Raw genomic sequence first — 19,861 nt, 5'->3', positions numbered from 1 at the left:
CTCCGCGGCTCTCAAAATGTCCCCCGCCGAGGGAAAGGCGGGTGAACTACAACTCCCAGGACGCAAAGGGGAGAGGCGGTGCGGGGAGGGCTGGCTCCTGCCCGCCTCCCGCCCCCTCCGCGCCGCTTTGCCTGCCGGGAGCTGTAGTCTCACCGCCGCGTCCTGCGGCCCCGTGGCGGCCGGTAGGGACTCGGTGTCCCAGCGCCCCCCGCGCCGGGGCTGTCGCCGCGGCCGTCGGCGGTGGGGAGAGGCGGGAAAGGCGGTCGGCCGCTGTGGGGAGGCGTTGGGCCTGTGCCGTGTCGGGGTACGGGAGAGGGGTGCTTTCCCCCACTCTTCCCGCTGTCTGTCCGGACGGGGCGAGGCGCTGAGCGGGAGCGGGGGGCGGCGGGAGGGGGGGCTCCGGGCGCCCCGGTGTCGTGAGAAGAGTGTTGAGGCTGGAGCAGGGCGGCAGCCCCCGGGGGCGCAGAGGCCTCCGAGGCCGGTAGGGTGTTTGTATCCGGGGAAGGAAGCCGGGCCCTGGGCGGGCGGGCAGGACGGTAGGGGCCTGCACCCGTCATGTTGGGCAAGGCCCTGGGCTCTGTCGTTGCCCCCTCCGCGGGGTGGGGTGGCTACTGGAGATGTGAGCCAAGGCCCGGGCCTCGCAGGCTCTGTGGGCACCGTCCTGCAGTAGGGTTGGCAGGGGGTTGCCGGCAGGCTCGGCTGCAGTGCTGGCTCTGCGACCGGAGCCGAGTCTCGGCCGTGGTTTGGGGTGACTGGGGTCTCTGTTTTCCTCACAGGCTGCAGGAGGACGCACGGAGCCTGAGTAAGACCAGGATGGAAGAGTCCAATGAGGACCTTCCCATCCAGAGGGACGCCATCCTATTCGAGTTGCGCTGTGATCACGTCACCATAACAAACCTGTGAGTCTGTCTGGAGTGCTGTAAGGGGCAGTATGTTTGGCTACAAAGGCGAAAACATCTCCTGAGGAGCACATTTTTTTCTTTTCTGTGTAACTGCCCTCAGACAAGGGATACCCCAGTTCACAGCCTGTGATGAACACTTATACAGCCATCTGAAAATGGTTGTTTTAGTAGTCAGTTATGCACTTCAGTGTCTCTTTTGGGTTGTAGTCATTACTTTAATGTGCTATAAAACTAAGCAGAAGGATGTATGATTTTCAGATGTTATTCCCCATTAATTAAGATTACACTGAGGGAAATGTTTTCAAAAGCAGCCATCAGATCCCTTTTGTCAAAGACAGTCAGACTTTAGATGGAACGCAGCACTCAGTCTGCTGAATTCTTCAGAAGTTTCTCTTATGTTTTAATGCCTCTTAAAAATCTGGCCCTAACTCTTGATTACTACCTTTCTTTTAAAACAGTCTTTTTTTGCAGCAGTTAGTACTTGCAATGCATAACTATCATTTTTACATTTTCTTAGGTGCATTGAATACTGTTCATTTAGTAATGGTTTACTGTGCATGCAAGTTACATTTTTATTTTCCTAAAACCTCTCTTCTGTTCTACAGAATAAGATTGGCAATGTGAATGTGGAGACTGAGTAAATATACTGGTGCCTGCCTTATTAGGCTGTGTGTTGTTCTTTTGCCAAAAATCCAGGAATATCTGCAGACTTTTATACTAGCATGAGTTTGTGTCAGATTTAGAACTCCGATCTGCAGCTTTGGATGATTCAGAGGGAAGGAATTATTTTTAAAACTCATTTCAAAACTACATTTCCAGTATCTTGATGGAAATGTTTGTTTTCTAGGGTGGAAGTGCTGAGATCTTTGGTGGCTTTAACTGACCCTCAGGAGGGGAAGCTGACTCAGTCTCAAGAGAAAGTGAGTGACTACAGACTTTCCATGTCTGTTTACTGCATCGTTTCAGAAAGAACCTATAATTAGGTAGTTGAGCTTATTCTAATAATATATTAGAACTGTTTCTGTAATTCACGTTTTTGCGAGCTGAACTGAGGCACGTGTTTTCGAACTCTGTTTCTGATTCCTGGCAAGCAGTAGCACGTTCATCAATCGCCTCAGTTCTGCAAGGTTCCCTTCAAGCAGGTGGCAGAGTGAATCAGGTATTCCAGCCGTGCTGGAAGTCAGGCTTCAGATCACAATGTCTTTTACTGACTGAAGGGCCAGCTCTTGCAGACCCTTGGTTGCACTCTCCTCTTGTTTCCATGCACAAGCATGGCGTCTACAATTAGTTTTCTTAATCCAGTGGGATTGATTTCTTGACCTGGCTTGTTTTGTGATTCCAGGAATCTAGTAATGATGTGAGTGCTTCAGGCCAAGAAAGGAGTGGAGCTTGCACTTTATGTTACGTTAAAGCAATCCTAAACTGCAGCCCTGATAGTTTTGGGGGTTCTCTGCCACTGACCTCTGTCAGTGATAGTGTCCTTTGTAACAGGCAGAATGTGATGGTTATTGGAACAGGAGGTAAAGTAGCTAATGCAGTAAAGGATCATAATGGCCAAAAGAAAGCATGAGAGATTAGGATGCGGTTTTCTGGATTTATACAGTATGATAGGTGCAGGGTGTAATTTGGAGAGGTGATTGCTTTCTCTTGGAAGATGTGTGAGACAGTTATGGGGTATTTAGAGTTGCTCAAAAAATTTATACTCATCTTTTAGTAATTGGACCTGCTGTAACCTTTAATGAAATTTGGTGTGCAATGCTATTTTTAATTACTTCATATTCTTGTATTGAGTCTTGTGTAAGTCTTTAATTTTAATGTGCATTCATCAAGCAAAATCACTTAGGAATCCCTGAATACAGCTGCCTGTGATATTGCAGTAGTAATTATTTTGCACAGCACAGAATGATAGTCTCATACTTGATTGTCATTGCACAGTTGTATTTTTATGCTCCTTTGTATTCTAGGCACTAAACTCGCTGGGCATTTGGAAAACCATATTTGCAGCTGTTCCTGGGCCTACGTCAAAGATCTCAGCAGAGTGATAGCTCGAAGATGGGAGATGAGGATAGAGGTGAACCCTTTCTGGGCATAGTGGCTGGTGGTGCCACAGACTATGAAGGAGTTTTGCCCTCAGACACGGTGTCACTCAGTGATTCTGATTCCGATGATTTGGGGTTAGCGGATGAAGCAGAAGTTGATGCAATATCTCCTGAGGAGCCATCTGTAGATGATGGGGATTACAGATCAGGGGAGACCCCCAACTCTTCAAACAGCAGTCACAAATCTCCTGTCCAGCCGTTCCATCTGAAGGGCATGAGTTCTACATTCTCTCTCCGTAGCCAGAGCATTTTTGATTGCCTGGAAGAGGCGGCCAAGTTGTCTGTGCCCTCAATGCCTGAAGATAACGTTGTTGATGGGAGGTTTAAGCGTCCATTGCCTCCAGCCACAGTTTCAAGTAACATGATTCCAGAAAGCCTGGGAAAGCAAGCCAAAGCAGTACAGGCTCCCAAAACCTCTCCTGCAGTGCCTGACTATGTGGCACACCCAGAGCGCTGGACCAAATACAGCCTAGACGGAGTTTCAGAGTCTACTGACAAGACTAACAGGGCAGTGGCCATGGAATTTCTAGAGGGTTTGAAGAAAAGAGGGGAGGAACAGAGCTCAGCTACCCAAGAGTGCTACACCCCATACTTCAACCAGGACCCTTCCAGCTGTGGAGCTGGGAGGATTGTCTTCACCAAACCAGTAAAAAGGGGTGTTGATGGACTGGAAAAGAAAACATCAGCAGGGGAGGATGATAAGAAACACATGAAAACAGATCTGAAAGGAAAATCTCTTCAGAAGACTGATGACTTGAGGGAGGAGGATAAGGTAGAGCTGGGGCACTTAGGTAGTGGAAGTGGAAAGGCAACAGAGGAGGAGGAGTGCATGATGGCAGGGGACCAGAATACAGAAGTCAAGCTTAGTGCAAAGTTTAGTGATGCAGGCGAAGAGACATCGGTTGGAACAGTTGGATTCCATTACAGTAAGAAGAAGAATAGGAAAAATTTCCGACCTAAAGTAGACGATGAAGGGGATGGGGAAGAGTCCTGAAGAGTGGAGCACAGTGGCGACATCCAAGGACTTGTATTGTCTTTGGATATGTTTGGGTTTTTTTTCTCTGACTTTTTTTTCTGGTCTGGAAACCATGTGATAGCTTTTTGTCTAACGGTTTGCATTGTAGCCAGCAAGAACATTTTATATTGTTAGAAATCAAGCTACCTAAAATACACTCCAGACTTTTGGTCTGTGAGAAGCCTCGGGGCCAGGATAGTTGCACCCTAGCAGGAGAGAATAAAGTGTGCTTTGTTTGCTTGAGCAGCTCCCTGGGGCTTGCTCTGGAGACGAAGTAGCTCTGGGTGCCAAAGAAAAAGACGTGTTAGCTAAAAGGCTGCAAGGCTTCCTACTAACCCCCAAATTTAGAGCTGTTCCCAAATCCTGGAACAAAGATGATGAACTCACCATAGAGATTTTTAAACAATGAAAATAAAACCTAGTCTTCCACTAGATGTGATTTATCCTGACCCTGTCCCAGCGAGGAAAACTTTTTTTTTTTTTTTTGTAATACATCCTTCTCTCATTGCCATTGAGAGTGAAAGCACAATGGTGCCCAATCATGAGTTTGGAGAGCCTAAATATTAGGTTTGGCTCAATATTTACCTTATTTAGTGTTACATGATAAAGATTTTAAACACAGTGTTTCCTGCGGAGGAATGCAGGTGGATGTATCCTGGTGAAGACATGCTGGGGATGGCTTCAGCAAAGTCTCACCATGTTGAGTGTAGACCAGGATTTGTAGCAACTTCAGTTGTTAAGTTGGGCAGCAGCTTTCCCTCTTACTGGTATGATATGATGTGATGATTCTTGCCCTGCACATTTGTATGTCCTTATGTCCTTTCCAGGTGGTACTGCTTCCACATTGATTCCGTGTATGGATTTGGGGAATGAGGAATTTATACCAGAACTGGATATTTTTTTGTTCTTTGGTATTCAATAAACTTTTAGTTGTAGCTTGATTTCTTCATCTCTTTGAGCCATGCTGATTAATGAAGCTACAGGAGTTCTAACAAATAATCAGTTTATTTGATTTGAGAATTGTCTCAAAAATCTTCTAGAGTGTTATTCTAAGCTTACCCTCTTGTAACTTCTCCCTCAAGTCTTATATCTTAGATTCTAAAATTCACATTTTTAACATTTTCAACCATTTTACAATATATAATCACCTCATACAATGAATCATATTGTAATGAATGTAAACTATAGTAGCCTTTCACACAGAATGTCAATAAATTTCATGAATAAGGATGAGAGATTAAATTCTTTGAAAGGTTATATGATTTGAAACTCAAGTTAGTTCAGGTCAGTTTGGACTGACATTTTTTTGCCAGTATTCTAAATTAGCCAACCCCAATGTTAGTATTTATAACTGTGTAGTGAAAGATTTCTTCTTTAGAATTTGTGATCTTTCTTGGTAGACTCTTTGCTCTGACTCTGAAGGATATTTGAGGCGGTTACTTCCTCTGTGGGGGTATCAGCACCCTATCAATAATTAAGTGGTAAGCCCAAATCATTTGGGTCTTTGTGTTTGAACCGATGCATCGTTTGGCAGCAGAAACAGAAAACAATGTAAAATGAGTAATACTGCTCCATCTTTTGAAATTCAACTTTTAATTTTAAAAGCAGAATGTATTTTCTCACAAGCATACAGTTTGATGTGCATTAATTAATGGGTCATTGCTAAATAAATCTGGAGTTCCAGTGCATGTGTGTGGGACATGACAACATTTCCAGATGATAGATAGATTTTGGTTTCTAGTGGATAATTGATGTGCTGAACACAATTAAAATTGAAGCCATTTCAGAATGGAAGCTGCTGCCAGAGCAGGGCATGCTGGCTGTAAGATATGCATTATTTCCTAACAAAAAGTGTAGCTTAGTACAAACTTAGTGGTTTTATACCTTCTGCTTGCCTAGGGTGAAGAACAGGTAGGACAGTACCAAAATTCCATCACTGTTAATTAGGTTGCTGAGGTCTGGGGCACAGCTGAATAAACTGGACAGATGCCTATTTTATGAAGAAATCATAACAAGTTTAATAGCTATTAATAAATGACTCATGTCAGAAAGGTGTTTTTATCAGCTCTGAAATATTTTTTTTCTGCCTCTGGTAACAGAGAAGGCTTTTGCACAACCTATGTTTATGTTGCATAGAATCAGTGTTACGTGCATGAGGAAATTAAGTTCACTTGAAGTTTATCTAAGAAAGACCACAACCCAATACTTCCCCCTTCTGATGCTGTTTATATTATTCCAAAGAAATTTCCCTTTAAAGGATGGTAGTAATATTTGTTTTATTGGTGTATCTTTTCATATAAAATTCTAATAAAGCCAACTAACTTTTGTATGCTAAAAACGTACATGCCAGCTTAAGTAATGAAAAAAGTCACACAAATTCCTAGTTTGTAGGAAAATTTTTGCTACAGATTCTTGCTTTAAAATTCTGAGTAATTTTTTTTTCTCCCTGACCTTTGAGAGAGAAGAGTGAAATGAAATCAGAAATCCACTCAGGTGTAGAGGCAGTGTTCCGTGTGGTGTGATACGTAAATGCAAAGTCTCCTTTAATAGCAGCAAGCTGACAGCAGCTACAATTTGGCATCAAAGCGAAAACACAAGCAGCAGAGGCTGGGGGTCTGGCTGCGGGAGGGCCACCCTTCGTGTTTGGAAAGCGACTGCAAGCCACCGCGCGTTCGAGGACTGTGCGATGAGATTCCCCTTTCTGGGGATGAGTGAGGAGCCCTCAATAAGGAACACTGGCAAAGGAATACCTCACAGAAGCCAGCGTGGGAAGAGAAGATGGTGAGTGCAATCATTTGAGGGTTTTAAGAACTTCAGGACTGTAACAGTTCAGTATCCCAGGCCCTTTCCTGTGGAAACTATTGCTTGATTTCCTTTCTCAGCAACTCAGAAATGCGAGCTTGCTTTCTTGGCCAAGGAAGCGTCTTGATTTTTAGTGCGTAAACGATCACCCTTCAAAAGGGAGACTCCCTCTAACAGAGAAATGTGTAAATTAGCAATGATGACGTTGGATTGAGGGGATGCTGTTTGGAGAACAGAAGGCAGATCGTATTTAGAAAATAAGGTGGTGGAGTCATCCTGGAGGAGAAAGTTTTTAATGCGATTTGTGGAATGGAGTTTTGGAGAATGGACCAAGCAATACAGGAGCAGGAGGGAAGAAAGCCCAAGAAATTGAAGGAGGAAAAATAAGAAATCCTGAGTAGTGTCAAACATTGACAGTGGTTGGCATAAAGTTTTGAGAGCTGGGCCTGAGGCCTTCGTGTAATTAGGATTTTACTTCTACAGTAGGTCAGTAGGACAAAAGGTTTAATTTGAAGAAATAAGAGTAAAATTCAGTTATCGATGTATGTGATGTCAGTCTTGGACTGATTTGTGCGCTCTTCTCTTTCACTTCTTTCTGGCAAAGGCACTTCTGTATTGGCATTCGTCACACCTAATAGGATTGTAAAAGCCATGTGCTTGTTTAAAAGCCTTAGGACAAGGGGCACATAATAGTAATTGCTTAAAAAAACTTTAAAATGTTTAAAATAATCCACAATAAAAAGATACTGTAGATTGTATTACTTTGCATTTGCTCAGTAAATGATAAAAATAGGTTTCTTCTTTATTTCTCAGCTATTTAAGTTTCTGATTTTTATGCAGTTACAGTGTTAAAATTGCCTGGGGAACATCCTACAGGATGGTTTTACTTACTGGAATATTGATAACGAAGCAATTTACATAGGTGTTTTATAAGCTTCTAACAGAATTAAGTCAAGTTTGAGGTTAGGACAAGTCTGAGTGATCTGAGGTCTTGTCATGACATAACTTTGCTGAGTTTCCAGCTACTTCTTTTTCCCATTTAGTATATACATGTTCAGTTTAAGGTTTTTGGAGAGCTTTTTGTGTAATAGATAGTAATAGGTAGATATTGAAACAGATCATTATGGAGAAGATCCAAAATCTTTATTGCATTGGATGTCCTGTGGTGCCTGAGAAATAGTCTGTTTCTGTCTCCAGTGTTTTAAGCTCCAAACAGTGGAGCCCTGGGACACAGGACAAGATCCTTAACTGACAGAAATAGTTGTAGCTCTGAAGGCAAATGAGCTGCGTTGATTAAAACGAAGCAGGAGATTTGCTCGATATTTATTTTTTTTTTAAGACTATTGGTACCCATATGAAATGTTTTGGTAATACTTTGGTAGTACTATCTCATTGACTCAAGAAGCCTTCAAGACACAACCCTTTCAAGAAACCCTGTGGCAAATAGGTACTTATTTACATGGTTAAAGTTGTGTGAGACCATTCTAACTCACACTAAGCGATGTCTTTTCCCCAGAGCTTTTAGAATACCTGGAGGTATTTAAAAGATGGGTAGACATAGAGCTTAGAGACATGGTTTAGTGATGGGTTTTGGCAGAGTTAGGTTGATGGTTGGACTAGATGATCTGAAATGTCCCTTCCAACCTAGACGATTCTACGATTCTATGAAATACACCTTGCAAAAGGTAATTTTTTTCATTCTAAAGTATGAATATTCTGTTCCTTGTTTAAATTCCCATTACCTCTAGGTATACTCCTTTGTACCTCCTTGTATGGTTCTTTTCCAATCTTTTTTTTTTTCCTTGCATTTTTTTTAAACTAAATTGTTCAGCTATATTAATTAGCTTTTCCATGATTGTTTTCAATACTTACATGTATAGCTTGGAGCTGGTTGGTTGCACAAGAGGTTGGTTTTGGTTAAAAGCTCTGCCATTGAGGAGATAACAGCTGTACAGTAGCAAATCTACAAAATAGGTAGAGATTTCTACATAAGCTAATTTTTGTAGTACTTTATCCATTCTTAAATTTGCAGGAAAGATAGTCTAGGCAGCAAACTGAAGCAGCATCAGAGATACCACTTTTTTTTTTTAATTAAATAGTTGAACTGTCTTGGAGTAAGATTTGTATTAAATACCCTCCCTTTTTTTGTGAGTATATTACATTATCTCAAGCTGGCACAAACTTAGTAAAGCGTTTCTTGTGTGTTCCTGTTGGACCTGTATTTGGTGTCAACATTGTTCATTTTTTTCATGACTTTTCAGGAAGCCATAAAATGGATAAGAAAGGGGAGGGAAACTGCAATGGGAGTATTAAGATAAGGAATTTTCCACGAGGCCAAAATGACACCGGAGAGTTCTAGAGACAAAGAAAACAGTAACAGTTGTGCTATGTAGCACATGGTAATGCTGCGCATTTTCAGATTGTTTAAAACATGTTTGTTTATATCGCAAGGGTTTGTCATCAAAAGCACAAGATAGGGTTTCCTTCTATTATGTAAGTTTCACATTTATATGTTAGACACTTCCCTTTGAGACGTTGGTATCTAAGAAAATAGAAAAACTGGTCTAGGTCAGATCAGACAGAATACGGGTATTTTTAAAGTTGTCCGTTTTAAAGAAAGAAAAGGTTGAGCAAAGGAAAACAATGGAGGGGGGGAGATGAGGTGTTTCCTTCCCAAGCATCCTTACTGAAGGAAATAAACACTTCTCAAGTAGACTAGCAAAGAGAGGGATAAATGCTGTATTCCCCTTTCTCCTGGAGGTCAGAAATGTTTCTTTACATATGTATATCACCAGAGAGAAAACAATAAGGAAAATGAAATCAAAATACGGATAAATTTCTCCTTCCTTTATCCCTATTAAACGAAAGAAACATGGTGAAATCCTAAAACTGATAAAAATGCCTATAAAAATATTACTTACCTGGGCTTCCATAACTTTAAACCGCTTTTCTTGTTCTTTCAATCCACTAAAATATTTAGACAAATTATCCACCCTGTGGAAACAAAGCAGACACACTAAGGAAAAAAGGAAAAGCCTCAGAATAAATCCTCAAACACAAAACCCACGTAACTTACTAAAGCCATGACCCCTTGCCAGCAATTCTGTGCTGCTGAGAAATCCCAGACCCCCCTAAAAGTTTTGTCCTTTTGAGGTGTTCCTGCAAGCATTTATTGAACAGAGCGGCATTTCTGGAACTTTCTCATGCACCAGGTGCCCAGGGACTCATAAAGTCACACAGATCACAGCAGCTGTTCAGCTTCTGGCCGGGGCCGCTTAGACCCAGCTGCTGTGGAAACGAAGGACAGCAGAAAGGAGCCTTAGGTCCAGATCTGTCTCTCCAGCCACTTATGTCCCCCCTGTACCAAATGTAAACAGATCCTGGTGTGAGAGCTGAGGCCACAATATTTTCCATCACCATGGGGGAGATGAGCCACTTAAAATTTATATGAGGTTTCATTTTTGGAAACTGGCTGGACATTCAAATCCCTTTTTCCATGCAGTCCAAAGGGACTATGTAGGGAAATTCCATGTAGTGCTTCCAAATTGTTGTATTGTCCACATGCTTTCTGTATTCCTCGCCTCTTCTCCCATCAGTTCCTTAATCTTAGCATGTGATAGCCCCATCACTGTGTTGTCCTAATTACTGTTTCAAAGTTTCCCTCTAGCAGGTTACGTTCCATCCAGGTCTATGTGAAAAAGCTACTGCTGGATGGGTCTGATGCATTTTGGGATTGGTTCAACGTAAAGTTCAAAGAATCACTTTCTGAGGGTATCATAAGCTTTCAAGTACACACTGGTACCACCTAAGAGCAAAGATAAAAAGCCACGGGTCTAGTGGTGTTCATCTGAACGTTTTCCAGTCTCTTTCTGGCTCTGCTACACCTGAAATCCTGTGAAGCCAGACTGATTCTTACTTTTCCCCTCCAAGCAGTAACTTCATGTACAAGGTACCATCTGTAAAGCTTTCTAACTTTAAAGATATAAAAATATAATTGTGCCCTTTGTTTGCCAGCAATTACACATGTATTTTTTGCTTGATCTCAACAATTGAGCTCTCATTCCTAGGGTTTGTCAGTGATCTGCTTATGAGAATAAAGTTTAAACCAGCATAATAATTCTAAATTATTACGAATTAAGAGTCTATGTAGATTACAGGGAGAAGAGTTATTTTCCAAGGATGTACACAAGTACGCCGTTCTGGACCCCAGCTATTCTATGAATTAGATGGAGGTTTATTTCGAAAGACAGCACAAAAAGGAAACAGACAGCACAACAACATTTCATGGAACTTTCTTATGATGATAACTTTCACCCCCATTGTGCCTCTATTTGAAGTCAGTTTTATCATAAGAGGAAACAGCTGAAACAGGTGTCAGACGCTTCTTCAGGAAGGCTTTGCTGTCTGGCTTTCAGTATTGCATTAGATGTTTCTGTTTCCCTTGCACATAACTACTTTGTGTCTCACTTAAAGACACAAAGTAAACATTTACTCATTCATGGTAAACCTCTGAATAATAATTTAGCACTTCCTTTCTTTAGAATACTAAACCAATTTCAGTGATATTCCTAGTGGGGAGATATTTCAGAGAAGTATTTAAATGGAGACTCAGTTAATTAAATACAATTTCAGAGCCAATATCATTAATTTCTTCTGGAAAATTGTAGTCTCGTGCCATAAAATCATAAATAGTTGTTCTTCTGCATCTGTGGGCTGTGGGTAATTCAAAGGTCTAAGCCATTGAAAAATATAATTCAAAAGGGGATGGAAGTACATGCACCGCAGCATAGCAAAGGAACTATTCTTCCACCATTTCTTCACAAATATGATTTTCATTGAGCTTGACTGCAGATTTGGCTGGAGCTTACAGGTCTGTAATAGGACATACTTCAAGAGTGCCAAAAACTCTTCTATGATAGTAGTGATGCTGGCTTCTCACGTTTTTTCATGGACTGAGTATTTCCTAACTGCATTCTAGTTGGATTCTTCATATAAGCTTTACAAGCACCTGACTGTTTATCTCATTCAAAGCTGAAGACTTGCAAGGTACACTTATTGTGGGACAGAATAACATACTTATTAGATGTGGCCTTCAGCCTTTCTTCATTGCTTTCTTTCCTCTCTTGTTCAAGGTTTACAAGATAATTCTCTTTTTGCACCAGCTCCCATGTTATGATTTTTTGATCTAGGCCAATGGGAAGATCTCTTTCTGTAGGAAAGAAAAATAATTAAGAATTATATTTTACTCCCCTTTCTCTTATACTAGTAATGGAAAGCTGCTATGCTAAAGGAAAATGAAGTCTTGCCATTGCAGGCCCTTTGCCATTGCAGGAGTGTCACATTATGACAATGCAGTATAAAATAAGTATTTTCTTGTTTGTTTGTTGGTTTTTTTTTTTCTTGTGATGGAAAGCAATAGACCATTTTGCAGTTGGATATGACTCCTGAATTTTCTAAAGAACAGCATGGACCAATTTCTATGTTTCCATTTAAGCTTATTTACAACCTTACTGGACTTCTGACACACTTTAGCCCCAAAGTATTTAATGAGCACAGCTTTATGTTCAGATGCACTTTATCATCTAAGCTTCTTTATTAGAACACCTTGAAGTATAAAGCCTGTTGTTGCCAAGCGTCCCAGCCAACAACAGACCTCAATTTCACAGACATATTTTGAATGCAGGGTACTAGTTTTGTATCTTCCTGAAGATTGGTAAAAGGGCAGCACACTTGCTGCATGCTCCAGACAGTACTGAATCCATAACCTGAGCAGTCAGGCACTTGCTTTCTTAGGGAAAAAAATAATATTTTTATTTTATTTGCTTTTGAAGAATCTTCAGTAGTGTGCTTTGGCAGCCAGAAGGAGTGTATCCGAAAGGGATCTTAGTCAAAGGGCTCTGAATTTGTCTAGTTTGACATCAGTTCCACTCCAAAGCCCATTATCCACTTGCGCATGAGAAGCAAATAGGCTTATTATCAGACACTATTAAATGAGATGGGCCAAGTTTGCCATCACTATAAAAAGCCCCCAAATGCCGTCTGTAATTAGCTGAACTTCATCTGCCTTTTTAGTTATAACTTTTAAGGGATCGCCATTTCTCGAAGAGTGCTTGCTCTTTCTCTCTGTCTGTGTATTGGGAAATTCCACAGATCCTAGTAGATTTTTAGACTTGGTATATGTTTTTAGAGTTGTCTGTACTTAACAATTACTAAAATTCAGGAGAAAGTGAAGTAACTATTTGTTAAACCTATCCATTGTTATCTCTTCAGAAATCAAATCCCTTTAACCAGTTTTATATTGACAACTTTATTGTAATAACTATGGTGCATAAAGAAATGCATTGTGGGAAACTGTTTATAGTAGAGGATACATTATAAGGCTTAATTTTTCATTTGTAGTCTCCTGGCGCTTTCTGTTAAAAATAAATTGTGACTCTTGGCTTAAGAAACTCTTACTTGCTCTTCTGTTTTGCCTATGCAGCATGCCTAGGAGAATGTCGGGGTCTCCGGTTGGTAGATGTTTGTTAACAACTCACCCAGATGTTCTTTTTTATGTTGCGTTTTGTTGAAGATTCTTCTGAGAACCAGAGTTATGTGGTTAATAATGATAAATGGTGGTGCTAAGGCAGGCCGGCCGTGATATTCAACAATCAGGTTGTAGCGCTGAATTTTCCAAAAGATGTCTGCATTGCCCTGAACAACTTGAAAAGTGTAGCTGTAATTGGAGAAAAAAAATGTTTTATAACTGTTTTTACCACAACAAGCTAAAGCTTATTATTACAAAATTGAGTACCTCATTTACTTTAGAAAGGGAACAGCAAGCTCAGCAAGTAGGGATAATTTAAAGTTTGTGCAAATTCTTAGACATTAAAATAATTGCAGTTGCAGTCTTCAAATGTTAAAAAATACATTAGAGGTTTTTTTAAAAGAAAGGTAATTCCACTTCACTTAGGCAAGATCAGCAAACATGCCATGTCAGTTCTTCAACCAAATGAATCATTATTAGCTGTGTTGACATTAAGCATTTCCCCTATGTGCAGATTATCCACTGTTAAGTCTGCCAAATTTATGGCTGCTTTGCACCTGCAGACTTGTGCTGCAGCACAGCCAGGGACCCAGACCCTTCTGTGCATGTTTAATGGAATTTTCAGCAGTAAAAGAGGCTTCTTTTCTTCTTGTCTTTAAGTGACTAGAGTAAGGATGATGAGAACTTAAGAACTATATGATCACAGAATTCTATCTATCAACCCCCAAATAATATTCATTAGGAAAATTACTGGTGTATTCCAAAATGCATAGCCAACAGCAATGTAGGAAATTCAGTTAAACCTTTGCAGCCTCTGTCTTGATACTTACTCAAATCGCTCTTACCTGAACATAGCAATCAGGAGATTCATAAGGAGAACATTTGTGACTAGCAGGAAGATGACCAACAGAAGTATGACGACCCAGTTGGCATAGCTATTAGGACATGATGGTGAGTTCTGCTGCAGAATCTGCAGTGGATTAACTGTACAGTTCCTGGGATACATCCGAGATGCTGCAAAGAAAGACAGAGAAATAAAAGAACAGTTTTGACAAATCCTACTTTCACATATATTTCTTAGAGTGGAAACAAAAGCTTTGCATCTTGATGAGCAAAATCTCTGACTTTCAACAAAGAATGGCAAAAATTACAAATTGTTCCTGAGGTTTCAAGTAATGCATTTCATAGCTATTTAAATGCAAATAAAAACTGAATTAATACCTTTAAACATGTCTTCTTTTAACAACTAGTGATATGGGTGGAAGCATATATTTTGTACCCTTACTGTTAACATACAAATCAAGGACAATAATGACATTGATTACTAAAATGAGATCAAATCTCGGCTGCATATAAGCAGCAACATAATTTTGTTCTGAATATTCTACAATCATTAAAAGCTTAAACACAATATTGTGGTAGTATTTTTGTGCTACCCTTGTTGACTGCTAGCAGGACCATAAATATGAGACTCTCTTACCCCTAAAACGACAGATCTTTGACTGCTTGAGCTAGTGAGCTAATTCTTGCAGTTGAAAGATCGTTTATGTGAACTAATATCCAATGTCTTTAATTTCATGAAAATATGATCGTGTCATGTACGTGAAGAGACGTTGCTTTAATGTGCAAGAGGTTTGTAACCCTAGGACAGTGCAGATCTCCAGAACTTGGCTGTTCATTCAGGAGCAAGATGACTGCCACAGCTGGCTTTTTAGTAATGTTCAGCAAAGGGGGATTGTATTGAAAAGGCTGTATCCTTTTTAGACCACTTTTGGGCTCCCAAACTCAAATCACCTTTGAGTATTTAGCAACTGTGTTTCCCCACATGCTTGTGTCTTCGCAGTCCTCATGCTGGTGTGCATGTTAGAGGAGAAAACTCAGTAAAAGCTGTGAATGGTGTTCCTCATTCTAAATTTAAACTACTTTGTACACCTGAGCTTCCAGTTGAGGTTAGTAAGAATGGTTCTACTGCATCAGACTAGAGGTCTAGCCCTGTATCCTGTCTCCAGCTATGAATTAAATCCACAAATTTAGAGTAGCACAGTGATATTTACTTTTTTGTTCTCCATTTTTTCACTAATAATTCTTTTCCCCACTGCCATGGATAACCCCACAATCATATTCCTTGGAGCATGCAGTTACATCAAAGCCCACCACAGCTGGGACTGCTTTCACCAAAGTGCATTACCTTATATTTATCCACACTGAATTTCATTTGATGATTTAGCACTCATGAGGATCCTCTGCAACTCTTAGGTGTCAGCTTTAGCCTTTACTACCCAGTAATGTAGTTTTGTCAGCAAATTTTGTCCCCTCATTACCCATCTCCTTTTCCACATGTTTCATAAAGATGTTAAATAGAATAAGCCCCAGAGAGCCCCAGGACAAATGACTCCCTTCTGGAACTTGCCTGTGTAATTAATTCTTTTTTTCTCTGTCTTTTAACCAGTTATTTATCCAGGTGAAGACACCCTTTGGAGTCTCAATGGAGAGAAACACACATTTCTAGAGAATGCTACATCTGACCTATTTCCAAATGAGACGAATCCTATTCCAGAAATATTTGTTTCTCTCCAATTGCTTTAATGGAAATAAAAGTGACTGGTTGTGCTGTGCATGCTTACACCTTAGGCATCTAAAGATAAGTGAGATGAATCACACCCCTGCTCTCTTGTCTCATTCAGGCTTTTTTGGCTTTTCTAAGACATATGCTTTTTTCTTATTAAGCAGAGGGAACATGAAAGAATGCTTACTGGTTTGCTTCTGTCTATGGGATATTTTTGGTTCCATCTATGTTACCTCAAGTTTGAATACTACTTCAATATTGCCACTGACATTTAGCATGGTTATTCTGGCTAAATGCTGTGACATTACTTCAGACTTCTTTGGGAAATTACCTATTTTGTATTTTACCTGCTTACCTATCAGAAATGTTGCCTTTGAACTTTTATGTCCGAGTATTTCCATGTCTTGTGATTATTTATGTTGTTTTGTTTGAAATGTTGCACATATGCAATTACTAGCTTTATTTGATTTGGGCAGCTTTACTTCCAGAGTCAATAAATGCTCTGGAGCAATATTTATTCTAAAGCATAAGCGTTTGCTTTTGGGCAGAGCTGTACTGCTTTAGCACTGTCACATTAAACTACTGCCAAAATGTATGGAAGTGCTATTATTTCAGTTTACACAGGGTTATCTGGGTCTAAGTTAAACTGAACGGAAATGGACTGAAGTGAAAGAAGGTATGCCAGCCTTTAAAGCTGCAAATCCTTGTTGTGAATGTTTCAGGCAGCTTGTCTAAATAGGACTAACCCTTATGCTCTAATGTAATTCCACAGTGCATGTTATCTCTTTGCAAATAAACTATTTATATCATGGTAATGGGAAAGCTTTGGCCTGCAGGACAAAGATTAAAAAAAAAAAGGAGAAAAAAAAAAAAGACAATACTGGGAAGGAATTCCATGCTCTAATCAGAAGTGTGCATTCAAAAATGGCCATGTCACGGGGGAAAGAAATTTACTCACTGTCTATTTCATCCAGTGGAATCTGGCCAAATATCTGAAGGTAGGGACGATAAAGCACCCTCCTGAATATCCATTCCGCTCGGCTGTCATCAGGATGAAGTAGAGCTTGAGTTGTCACACCATAGGCAATGAGCCACACACTCAAGAAAAACAGAAAGAAGAAAACATCCTTCATCTAAACAAGAGAGGGAGAGGGGAGAAAAGGAGGAGAGGTGACTGTAACAGCATAGTAAAAGAATGGTAGTCTTTCTATATGAAAACAGCTCAAATAATTTTGTGTCTTTCCGAGCTTGTTTTGGTTAAAGGAGGTGGAATAGGATACAGTTCCATGCACAGAATTCCTCTCTTGACCTTGCTATTATCATATTGTTCTTGGCCTGTAACCAACCATTTAGATAAAAGCATGTTTTAAATTAAATAGTTCACTTAAATTAAATAGCTCATTTAGATAAAGACATGTTTTAAATTAAAACCTTGCTTTTGAGTCATCTAACACTTAAAAATTAAGCCCATTTTATTTTTTAAGCGAATCTTATTGTACCTTTTAAATACAGATTTTCTGTGAGATCTCACAGTACCATCTTTACTGTGAATTACACGGGTTCTGCTGCATCAGTGAATCCTGGTAACAGCCGGCACTCATTGACGAGTGCTGAACCACTGATACAGCAGACATTGAAGGCTGCAAGGATCAGGTAGCTTCTGTCTTGGGTTTGCAAGCTAAGTAATGCATCTGAGGGATCGTTTTCAGGACTTCGTGCTTTTAAACATTGTGTTTCTCTACAGAAGCAGAAGTAATTGAATCCTAAAACAATTACTTAAAAAAAATAAAAATCGAATATGTATTTCAAGTGCAATAATTTTTCCCTGGTGGAAAAGGAACACTTCATCCTCTTCCCATCTAATCTGACAGAGTTCATTAGGGACTTTAGATTCATTTCAATTAGATTATTGGATTGTGCTGTTACCCAAATGCATAGGCATTTCAGACCTTCGTGACATTACTCGGAGTTCTATTAAGAAACACAGTATCTAAACTAGGCAACACATAGTTGATGTCTCTCTGAGTTTCCCCAATCTATTTTGTTTTCTGGATGATTTAAAATTTAGCGATGCTGCAGGACTGTAATGGTGTCATAGTTAAGAGAGAGGTATGACAAGTCAGGAAATATTTTTTTCCAATCTGCAGTCTCTCTGTGAAGGGGCATTGTTCTGGCATCGAACTGCCATTTTAGCAGCTCCCAGACTTGTTTCAGCAATTCTGTAGCAAGGTTAAAAAGGAGAAGACAATAAGAGACAATCTTGGATTGCTTCTCTGTTTAAGTAAGGGAAATGGTTTTGCTTGAACTCACTTGACAAACCTTTCCAGAAGGTATCATTTACTGAAGTAACTTTCACTGTTCTTTCCTTTGATGTAAGGTTCAACATTGAATTACCAAAGCTAAGGCATTGTGTTGGCTTGGATGGGGGGAAGATGAAAGGTTCCATTTTATGGTTTTGTCTGGGATGCTGTTTATGTTCTTGTTTGCATCTTCTTAATCTGTGTGTTATCTCATACGACTTCAGTAGACACATCACTGTATGTGTTCAAGGCCCTGGTTTAGCTTGGTGTGCAGCAAGGAAGGGTTAGGAGCTGTAGATCTGCCTTGTTGTCTTACAATAGAAGTCTGCTAATGCTGTAAGCTAGATAATGTTCAAGAACAAATATTTACTTGCCATTTACCCTTTTGCTACTCCAAGAAAATGTCATGCTAGAGTTCCAGTTATTGCATTTGTAGACAAATCCGAATAGCTTGGTAGTTATGTTTATTCAATGTATAGGCTTGTTTAGACTGTAGGACTTTTACTGAGTTCTGCTGTGAGTCACAAATCAAATATTTGTAGATTGTGTAATAGCACTTACCATTAGATGAACTCCTATTAATCAGTTACCATGAGCTAATTGGCCTAGCGGATTAACATGACTAAATCAAAAGCTACTTCAACATACCAATGCATACCCAAGCACAGTAACTGTAGTCCTAAAGTCTCATTTCCTGCAGGGGAGTGGTAATAAATAAAAATCTTTTATCAACATCTTCCAGCATATGCTCACAAAGTACTAATATGTTTTCATTGTAACTTGGAGCTACAAAGTACAAGTAAGAATAACTCCTGTGGGAAACTTGCAACTATCCTTTTTCACAGAATTTTTTTCACACTTCTTGCAAATAACATAATCTGTTTCCCCAAGTGGGGTAGAGTCATTCAGTAAATGCCTTGCCCTTCTGTAAATGACCTGGCGTCTGTCTGAGGTCTTTGCTCTGAATGCACACAGCTCATGAAGCAGGAGGAATAGCAGCAAGTCAAAGACACTCTACTCTTCGTTTGCCAGATCTGAGAATAAATGATTAGGTAAGGTACAAGGATTAGTAAATCGGGACCAACTTATTACACTACAGAGCTCTTTGGAAGGATCTATTTCAAACTTACTGCATCTAATATTCATGATAAATAAGGGAATATATGCAAAATGACAAGCCTTAAAAATATAAAAATAAAGACAGATTGTAAACTGATTTCCTTTGTAAAGAGAAGATTTCCTACTCTCCATTTTTTAGAAAGCACAAGCATTTATCTGAGAGAGACCGCACACTTACCATCCTTTCCACAATTATGATCTTTGGTCCAAGTTGTTTGTGAATTGCAAAAATATGTATAAGTCTAAGTGTAAACACCATAAAATCAATGGCAAGTATTGTACGGCCAGCTTGAAAAGTTGAGTTCAGCATTCTGCAGAACACATGAAATGAAATGTCAGATCTCAGCAAGTACCCCTGAGAAGTATTTTCTCAAATATTACACTTGGTTTCTGGGCATAGCCTAGTTAGGAAAAAGCAAGCGCTTTAGGGCTGTGCTTGCATAAGCAGCGTAAAAGGAACGTAACATAATGTCTGTACATTGATGAGAAATAGCCAAAAGGTGGAGGGAGACTGTATTCTTTGTCTTGGCTT

General features: G+C 40.0%; 2 protein-coding genes across 4 annotated transcripts in view; one reads left to right on the top strand and one right to left on the bottom strand.

Annotated features, from left to right (window-relative positions):
- The first annotated feature begins 200 nt into the window (after positions 1–200).
- TSSC4 (tumor suppressing subtransferable candidate 4) lies at positions 201–19,521 on the top strand. Of its 3 annotated transcripts, XR_008466156.1 has the most exons (5): positions 201–304; positions 777–899; positions 1,750–1,822; positions 2,867–6,797; positions 15,794–19,521. XR_008466156.1 is itself a non-coding variant. In XM_054199879.1 (3 exons), exon 3 carries the CDS (start codon positions 2,955–2,957, stop codon positions 3,993–3,995), a length of 1,041 nt encoding a protein of 346 aa, XP_054055854.1. In that variant the 5' UTR covers positions 201–304; positions 777–899; positions 2,867–2,954; the 3' UTR covers positions 3,996–11,929. The 3 variants fall into 3 exon arrangements, 1 of the variants encoding a protein (XP_054055854.1); XR_008466155.1 differs by lacking the exon at positions 1,750–1,822 and having other exon boundaries at positions 15,794–19,519; XM_054199879.1 differs by lacking the exons at positions 1,750–1,822; positions 15,794–19,521 and having other exon boundaries at positions 2,867–11,929.
- Positions 7,349–19,861, bottom strand: part of TRPM5 (transient receptor potential cation channel subfamily M member 5) — a 40,490-nt gene continuing 27,977 nt past the window's right edge. Inside the window, exons 18-25 of the mRNA XM_054199878.1 lie at positions 19,508–19,640; positions 16,869–17,043; positions 14,190–14,358; positions 13,355–13,533; positions 11,895–12,027; positions 9,740–9,812; positions 8,691–8,781; positions 7,349–7,449 (exon numbers count right to left, since the gene is read on the bottom strand). Of these exons, the coding sequence (XP_054055853.1) occupies positions 7,349–7,449; positions 8,691–8,781; positions 9,740–9,812; positions 11,895–12,027; positions 13,355–13,533; positions 14,190–14,358; positions 16,869–17,043; positions 19,508–19,640 (1,054 nt within the window). The remainder of the gene's footprint in view (positions 7,450–8,690; positions 8,782–9,739; positions 9,813–11,894; positions 12,028–13,354; positions 13,534–14,189; positions 14,359–16,868; positions 17,044–19,507; positions 19,641–19,861) is intronic.

The sequence above is a fragment of the Rissa tridactyla genome, chromosome 4 (genome assembly GCF_028500815.1).
Source record: "Rissa tridactyla isolate bRisTri1 chromosome 4, bRisTri1.patW.cur.20221130, whole genome shotgun sequence".
NCBI classification, from domain to species: domain Eukaryota; kingdom Metazoa; phylum Chordata; class Aves; order Charadriiformes; family Laridae; genus Rissa; species Rissa tridactyla.
Note: the sequence above shows the minus strand (reverse complement) of the source record. Positions and strands in the feature narration are given on the sequence as shown.